Below are 9285 nucleotides of genomic sequence, written 5' to 3' on the forward strand. Positions count from 1 at the left end.
AATTAAGCTATTAGTCGTGAACCGTAAAGAATCTAACTCTAGTAGAGTTTAGTATTTAGAAGCGTAGTGTGTGTGAGAGAGAGAGAGTGAATGTATAAGCAAGAGAAGGAATTACAGAGAATAACCAGAAAAATAAGAAAACACACAGTAGGGGGATGACAGTTTATGCACTTAAGAGAGCTATATTAATTATCTAAAGATCATCGACAAAACAGAATGGGCAAAGGGGGTTTTATATACAAGTCCTCAAGAGACTGCCATATTAAATGTGTTGGTGGAATCTAACCAAGATATCCACTTGAACACGATTTTGTCATAAGAATATCTAATATTCTTTGACTACATTAACACTCGACAACTACACGGACTACAATAAAGTGTTTTCACACACTTTTTAACACATCGTCCTTTTCTTCATAAGCACATGTTCACACAAGTTGAGCTTGATTCTCAACATGAACCATACACGAGTGGCTTATGATTCAAGACATTACTCTTCAAAACTACTATGAAAAGCAAAAGAACGTTATTTATAAATGAAGTCAATTGACTTTCCTTTGCTCTCTTTTATATTTTTATTACTAATGTGCAAGGTGTTGTTCCTTGTTAATGCTAATATTCTTCAAAAGCCCATATATCTCATCCATTAATGATCAATAAGGTGTTCTTAAACATCCATTAATGATCAATACATTACCAGCAATCCAAGATTTATCTGTGGTTATATATATCCTAGAGATAAAGTCAATATGCATCACAATAGACCCTAATGCCAATCATCAAGAACATTCATTGAACAATAATACTTGGTCTAAAAATGAAAACTGGAAACAACACTTTGATAATGAAGAAAAAAGGAAAGAACATTATTTTACAAATGCTTAAACAATAAGCACATAAATATGATTATAACTCATGCATAAATTGTTTGCCGTTGCATATGTATAGTTATAATGTGAGTAATGAAGGATGGTTAACAAAATATTATATCTATACAAAAAGACTGAAAAGTATATAATGGGATCTCCTATAGTGTAATGCCTCCAATATCTCTTAATGGTGTTCTTCTCCATCAAAGTATGAGATTTGTTCAAACTTTTAGAAAGTATTAAACAGGAGCTGAGCTCAACGTGTTCTTTGGTGCACTTATCCAAGGAGTTCCAGATATCGCAAATCGCCATTGTGCTGCAACATCTTCTGGATTTGCATAATCTATTCCAACTCTGGGTCCGATTAGAATGTTGTCAGCTCTTTGGCCATCCAGAACCTCCAGCCCGCCTATGGAACCACTCTTAATACATTAACATCATTAAGCATGAAAATGTCAAATATTTCCGAAGAATTTGCATGGTTAGACAGTCAAGTACAAGTTCATGATTTGTAAGTGATTCATCTGAAAAAGGAAGTAAACATGTATCTATAGCAATTTCAGTGGACCATCTCACATGAGGGAAATAATATGTCCATACTTTGCACTATCTTTTACAATATTGGTTGGTCCACCACCTGCTACTATGTAACAAGGTACAACATTTCCAATTTCCAATAGACAATAGAACAGTTGAGATCTGTGTTTTCATAGCACTAGTAGAGCTCATGAATAAAATATCTAAAATTAGTGAAATATCAATGAGTGAAGAGAGAGGAGAGAGATAATCCAAGTTTAATAAAAGCATAAAACTAGACAAATATAAGTGTGAATAGAAGTTCAACTCAATGCCCGACTTAAGGACCCAAACAATGAAGAAGTCTCGAACTAAGTAAGAGAAATTTGAGTTAAATACATATGTACGCACATATACACATGCACGTACGCAAAAAATGAAGTATATTGTTAAAATTATTAATGAATGGTTCAAAATTTGACAATCAATCTATTTAAACTCCCCATTTCTAAATTGTATAATCCAACAATTAAGATCTCATAACGATAATATTTCTATAATCAGAAAACCAATAATATTTCTATAATAAGAAAATGTTGAAATCACATTATACTTGGAGCAAAACAGAATTGCAAATATGACTCAGTATTATATATGAACGTATGGGATGTGGCTCACAAACTAACCATTTGAAGATATTTCTTATGATAGGAGAGTCTACGATATGGAGTACATGTATATTCTGATTGGAAATTCAAACCTGGCATATATAAAGGATGGTTGGACCACTCTGTTGTCAAACCAAGTGCCTGACCAATCTGCACAATTAGAGTAACTTCAATGACTCTATTGCATTTGTTTTAGGTCAATCGTAATATTAAAGATAAATCCATTTACTCATTGATGTCGTCAGAAACTTAACTACTCATTTAATTACTTTACTTAATCACTTAAACACATTATACACAAAACACAATGAATACCAATAAGAACCTCTTATATTTACATACTTATATAGATTTCAAAAACAGAAATTCAACAGTTACATCTGTTCATATCATAATCTTCATGTGACCCTTCAGATCATAACTACTATATTTACATTATTATACATTTACATCTTTATATTCATTGGATATTAACACTAGGTCATTTTCTGGGCTAACAATCATCAGTGCAAACTACAAATCCAAATAATCTCAACTTTATGAAGAAAAATCCCAAGAAACAATTAATAACCAAGGACTCATAATCTGAACTTGGATATGTATCCCCCTGGGAGATACTTGCAGGATGAGGGACCTCTATAAGGTCATGTGCCGATACTATGATGCAGGCTGCATCTTCAAGAATTTCATATTAAAGACAACTCATTTTGTGCAAAACATGATGTCACAATATCTGCACAAGAAGCTTTAACAATCCAAACTTCTTGTTTGATTAGTGTTGACTCAAAACTCAAACTATGTGCACTGAGAAATGCAAAAAAATGGAGCAGTATTCAGATGAATGCCTAGATCTGTCATCTATCTCCCATTACCATTCCACTTTTTTCTTCGTGAATATGATAAGTATAAGATAGTCAGACTTGTAGAAATCCTCCACATATCTCAAACTCTAGTGAGTTCACTACATATTCATGCCCTAATACAGCTATGAGCTAAACAATTGGACATTCCAACTTGTCTCTGTTATCATATAGAAGTTTAAAGTTTAACCAAATGCAAGAGCTAGTACCTTCCCTGGACCATTAAGCAACTCTGGTTTCACTGACATCATACCTCTTCGAGATTGGATGGTCTCAATTCCTACATAAAGCATTGCATTACATACTGTTCAGTGGAGTGGATGAACAAAGAAAACAAAATGCCAGAATAAATTACAAGAAAAGAAAAACCTGCAACAGGTGCACAAGACCGAATTAACACAGCTGCCCCAACACCCTCGAGGTCTGCAACAATATTTAACATAATGTGCAGCCCATAGCAGAGGTAAACATATGCATGACCACCCGGTCCAAACTAACGTCCAAGAATTGGTAAATCCCAAGTTACAATATTTTTGCATGTATCAGCATATTGCCTCTGACCATATGCTAGAGAGAAGCATTACAGAATGGATCAATACTGACCACTGGAGCAGTTCGTGAAGTAATGCCAAATCGTCCATGGCATGCAGAGTCATTGGGTCGATAAGCTTCCACCTAGAATTAAGAAATCATATTCATATATTCATATGTTATATAAGCTATAAATGACTGCCTCTTTGAATGAAGGTGAAAAAGGAAATTTACTAAAATATCCCTAAGGTTTCAGCTCAGAATAGTGCCCTTAAGTTTCCAAAAACTATCAGAACACCACCTCTCTGTAGTACACAACTACGTATGGGTATTCTGCTAACTTTTGAAAACCTTGGGGTACTCTAGTAAATATCCAGAAAGTTAAGAGGTAGTTTTGCCATTTTTTTCCCAAAAACCCCACCTCTGTTATCTGCAAAACCACGTCGTCTCTCCGAAGAAGCTTCCCAAGAAGCTTGGGAGCAAGTTCCAATGCATCACACTGAAAAAAATCTGCACTTAAGAGTGCAGGAAGCTTTCCACAGACAAAAGTTGCAGGAGTAGGGATCTCCCTTCCAATAGTGGTCTTATTTAGACCTCTTCGTGGAGCCGGAAAAATCCCTATCAACAAACGTTTTACCACCATCGTTATTGAAATGCAGCATCAACCTACTTATGGAAGTAGACATATTAAGGTTGGTGTGGAAATTTGTCACCTCCCGACCCAACCAATTCCCTGACCTGATGCCAACCATCCTACAAGAAGGTTTATGCACATGCTGTAATATGCATACATGTGTCTGGCATGTTTTATGGGGAAATTTGTACATACAATACATATACATGTCCAAAAAGGATTCATATTTTGTTGCATGTTCTAATACATACACTCTCTAAAGCACTCTAAGAGCGAGACATAAGAATATATATATATATATACAACTAGATAGTTAGCTCTATGTAAACCAATCAAACACTAGTATTCACAGATTTTGACTTACCTTTTGCATGACGGATTTTGCTGTTGGCCGCTTTCTTCTTCTTCATCATCATCTTGTCTGCTGAGGATTCATCACTATTTCCGTGAGTTCCATGCGCCTCGTCGTTTTCTCTTTCTCGGAGTTGGGAGACTTGAGGGAGGTGCTGGCTATGGCGGAGTCTGCAGGTGCGCAGAGCGGCCCGACGGGAGGATTTCGCGAGAGCAAATGAAGTTTGCCAGTCCATGAGATCCTTCCGTTTGTGTGGGGGGATTTTTCTGGTTTTTCTGGTTTTGGGCGTTTGTTTGGGCGGTCCATCCTCTCATGTCCGTCTCTCCAAGTGTGAAACCGGACAACAAATTGTGGCCCATCGAGATAGAAGCAGAACATGTGTTGTCACATCGACTCTAATTACATGTGTGATGTTTCCTTGCCCATTCAGGATTGCGTGCTATTGATGGTCACAACTCAGGGCTAAGTGAGTGACCCTGCGTAATTCAGATTGCAAATCAAAGGGTCTATTCATAACATGATTCTGAATCCCAATTAGAGCTACGCAACATCTTGTCTTCACGCTAAGATGTCTTCGCTTAGTCATATGAATACAGACAAGGTTTGGACTCTTGGTCTACCATCACGAGCTCGAGTCGGAATTGATGTCAACATAGTTTTAGCATTGTCGACTACGGCGCTCGAGTCAAACAGAGGGAAATTGATAACCAAGCTCCTCCAAGTGGGGATTAATTTGATCAATGAAAAACATCGTATGATGCAATCCCATTGTGGGGGTGCCTATTAAGAAGAATTGCAATATTTGGGTCTTACGTGCATTATTGGGAATTCAATGCCGCCACGAGCAACAAACCCTTACCTCTATCCCTTTCGCTAACTCCATCTTGATACAATCATTTGCCATGACACACACATTTTCTTGATGGCTTCAGATAGTACAACCAAGTGTATATGGTGTTTGAGGATCAAGTGAAAAAAGTATTTAATGGGATGATTTCAAAGCGATGATCCTAATTTTTTATGAAAAGACCATGGCTATTCATATGATGTTCATGCAAGTTTTTGTTGACAACTTTTGTTATTCTAAAGTGGATGCATGAACCCTTGTGACATATCCTAATGTTTGGCTAAATGTCAAAAAGTTCACCTCAACCTTAGTCAATCCAAATGCACGTTTGTGGTCTCACGCGACATGTTGATTGTGAACATGATCAAAGATGGCATTGCCCTCAACCCCCATAAAGCCATGACCATAATCAAAGCCTTAGTATGGAGTAACCAAGGCTTTCACTTACGTTCTATGGGAAAATTTCATGGCATAGTTGCACTTCTGGTACCCCATTGATATTGCAACAACCCTGCACATTGCTTTCTATTGCACTTCATTCAATTGGATGACCACGAAGGTTCTCCTTTCTCAAGCATTGGGCCTACAACCACCCAATTGAATTTGGGAACTCCGCATGTCCATTGATGCTTTTGAGATTGCAATTAGTAGCATACCTACACAACTTCTACGAATACAAACAATATCAAATTGTTAAATTTGATACAATCTTTGCTGACATTGCAACTCTCCTCCATGTTGGGGTCTATTGCACTTGATTCAATTGGATGATCGTGGATGATATTAGCATTTAATCCCTCGAGGTTCTTCTTTCTAAAGCATTGGGCATACAACAACCCAATTGGGTTTGGGAACTCCACATGTTTGTTGAAGCTTATGACATCACAACCGATAACATACTTATGCAATTGCACAGACCCAAATGGTATCATTTGTTATTTTATGCAAATTTCCTTGTTTCCCAGGCAAAAAAAGGACTACTCCATGATGGACTAGGAGGCATTCAACAGGAAATACAATACGATCAAGTTCCCCTGCTATTTATTGGGTTGAAGATCCATGTTTCTCTACTCTTCTCTACTTCCTTGCGGAGGTGGCACTGGTGGCGACACATCCGTCAAAAGATTTTGGTTTTGTCATCGTCCATATGATTGAATCAAAAGATCTAGAGAGGTCTAGGCTTTAGTGCTTCCTGGCTGGATGATGGTAGAGTCAAGAGTTCACGAGAGTACACGAGTCAAATCAAGTCAAGTCAAGTCAAGGAAGAAGAAGAAGGAAAGAAAGGGAGAGAGAGAGAGAGAGAGAGAGAGAGAAGAAAGAAAGAAAGAAATATTAATGTCTTCTAAGGCCAAAGTTTGGCCCATGAGACAATTGGTGTACAATAAAATAGGGTGTCTACCCAATCATCAAAAATAAAAATGAAAATAAAAATAGAACTTAAGCTAAAAGAGTTATAGTATTTGTACAAAACGTGTTATGGTGTAACATACTTGATAAGGAAATGACTTTGTACTAGGCCTCATATCCTTTCCATCCAAGCCTCATCGAAAAGAAGTGGGAGGTCAAAGGGTTTCGGTGTGGGTGTGACCTGTGGTCCCGATGTAGAAGGTATCCCAACCATGGCTTCCAAGCGGTGTACCTCATGTTCCCTTTTTTTCTTAATTGTTTATGCACCACGTCGTGTTGCTTTAAAACCCAACATCCGAGGGCGTTTGGTTGTTCTTTGGTTTTTTGCTTCATCAAGGAAGAGGCCGAGTGGTGCAGGTGTGTCCATATTCGTCGTTCCCCCTGTCCCTGAAATACTTCATTTGTTACATGTTGGTGATATTAGAAACGTTATTGTCAACATTTTGTAGTATATTCTCTCTATGTTGTTTTCGCCTTAAGATATATCTGTCAAGATTTGAACTCTTGACATGACCATGTTATAATGGAGTGTTATTTGTTAACCACACATCTAGCATATAATCATGTATATACTTCCTCATTGTAGGTTTTAGCTAGCATCATGTGCATAATTCCTCCCTTGTATTATTTACACTTGTCACATGTATGCGTACCTACTACCTACATGCTCTATTGTATCACATGCGTGCAATAGGTATGCATGCCACTTAGTATAAATAGTTGAGTTCACCTTGAAGGAATTCAAGGTGAACAACGCCAGTCATGGACATATCAATCTAGTATTCCCATTTCGCCCATCCTCTCTCCTTGATCTTCATCTCTATCTTTATGCTCTTGTGTCATTCCCTATCTTAAGTTCCTCGCGTCGTTGCTCCGTCATAGCCTCATCATCCGTGCTCCGTCTTAATCCGCGCTTGGTGTGTCTGTGACAATTTGTTCACCTTCCAACTAGAAGCATCACCCGTCTCTGTCATCGCCCTTGCTTCTAGAGTTACCATCATCAACATCGCTTCATTTCCTATCTTCCTCGCCATTTCTATCTCCTAGTTTCTTCTCATCTTTTTCATTGGCTTTATATTTCTCCTCATCATGGTCTCTATTTTTTAGTTTCTTTCCCGTTCCCGTTCCCGTTGGTGTTTGTGTTCCAGTTCTTGGTGAGGGACGCACAAGGCCACTCACTCCCGTTGGTGTTCGTGTTCCAGTTCCCAATGAGGGCCGCATGGTCGCTCACGCCTATTCGTGTTTGAGTTCCCAGTGAGGTCGCACGGTCGCTCACTCCCATTCGTGTTCGAGTTCCCGGTGAGGGCCGCATGGTCGCTCACTCCCGTTCGTGTTCCAGTCTCCGGCGAGGACCGCACATGGTCGCGCACTCCAGTTCCACATCCCTGCGAGGACTGACATGGTCGCTCATGCCCATTGGGGTTCATGTTCCAGTTCTCGGTGAGGACCACACATGGTCGTTGACTCCCGTTCGTGTTCTAGTCTTCGGTGAGGACCCACATGGTCTCTCATTCCAGTTATTTTTCATGTTCCACATCCCGGCGATGACCGACATGGTTGCTCATGCCCATTACGGTTCATGTTCCAATTCTCGGTGAGGACCACACATGGTCGCTCACTTGGTCGTTGACTCCCGTTCGTGTTCTAGTCTTCGGTGAGGACCCACATGGTCTCTCATTCCAGTTATTTTTCATGTTCCACATCCCGGCGATGACCGACATGGTCGCTCATGCCCATTACGGTTCATGTTCCAATTCTCGGTGAGGACCACACATGGTCGCTCACTTGGTCGTTGACTCCCGTTCGTGTTCTAGTCTTCGGTGAGGACCCACATGGTCTCTCATTCCAGTTATTTTTCATGTTCCACATCCCGGCGATGACCGACATGGTCGCTCATGCCCATTACGGTTCATGTTCCAATTCTCGGTGAGGACCACACATGGTCGCTCACTGTTACCCGGCCGACAAAGGATTAAAGACCAGAATGTGAAAGGGATGGTTATTCAGAATATATTTTAATTAAGTAAAGTAGATTATAATTATGTAGTGAACGGACGGACCGGAATCGGTATGCCGATCCGGATCCGGACCGGTTCCGAACAGGTGCCGGTTGGCACCGTTTTGTATGCAACACCGGTGACCTATATAAAGGCCCGGTTACAATGTAAAACTTTGACGGAGAATTAATATAAGCTTCTTGTTTTATTTTCACGTATTGATTACCGTTCTGTATTAATTGTTATATCTTACGCGTGTATTAAGTGAATGCCTTATTGCTAAGTAGCCAATTAAGTCGGATTAATCGTTGTGTCTTAAGTTATCTCGTCGTAACACCCCTTTGGTGAAGTGTCTTCCGGAGACACCCTGTGTTAGGCCATTGTCCGGCCCTAAGGATTAACACTCACGCCCGTTGGTGTTCATGTTCCAGTTCTCGGTGAGGACCACGCATGGTCTCTCATGCCTGTTGGTGTTCGTGTTCTCTGTGAGGACCGCACATGGTCACTCACACCTGTTTGTATTCGTATTCCAGGTCCTGGCAAGGACCACACATGGTCACTCATGCCCCTTGGTGTTCATGCTCCCCGTGAGGACCGCACATGG

At 39.7% G+C, this 9285-nt stretch overlaps 1 protein-coding gene across 1 annotated transcript; it reads right to left on the reverse strand.

The window, feature by feature from the left end:
• Nucleotides 1–857: 857 nt before the first annotated feature.
• Nucleotides 858–4669, reverse strand: LOC147864886 (DNA-3-methyladenine glycosylase (MAG)). The gene is made up of 7 exons (XM_087319067.1): nt 4443–4669; nt 3866–4062; nt 3517–3588; nt 3283–3406; nt 3123–3193; nt 2146–2203; nt 858–1278 (listed from the first exon to the last, which is right to left on the reverse strand). The coding sequence occupies exons 1-7, from the start codon at nt 4663–4665 to the stop codon at nt 1109–1111; spliced, it is 915 nt and encodes a 304-aa protein (XP_087175193.1). The 5' UTR covers nt 4666–4669; the 3' UTR covers nt 858–1108.
• Nucleotides 4670–9285: the final 4616 nt, after the last annotated feature.

The sequence above is a fragment of the Azolla caroliniana genome, unplaced genomic scaffold (assembly GCF_043228905.1).
Source record: "Azolla caroliniana isolate FFs.n. ecotype wild unplaced genomic scaffold, voAzoCaro1.0.p SCAF_4, whole genome shotgun sequence".
NCBI lineage: Eukaryota > Viridiplantae > Streptophyta > Polypodiopsida > Salviniales > Salviniaceae > Azolla > Azolla caroliniana.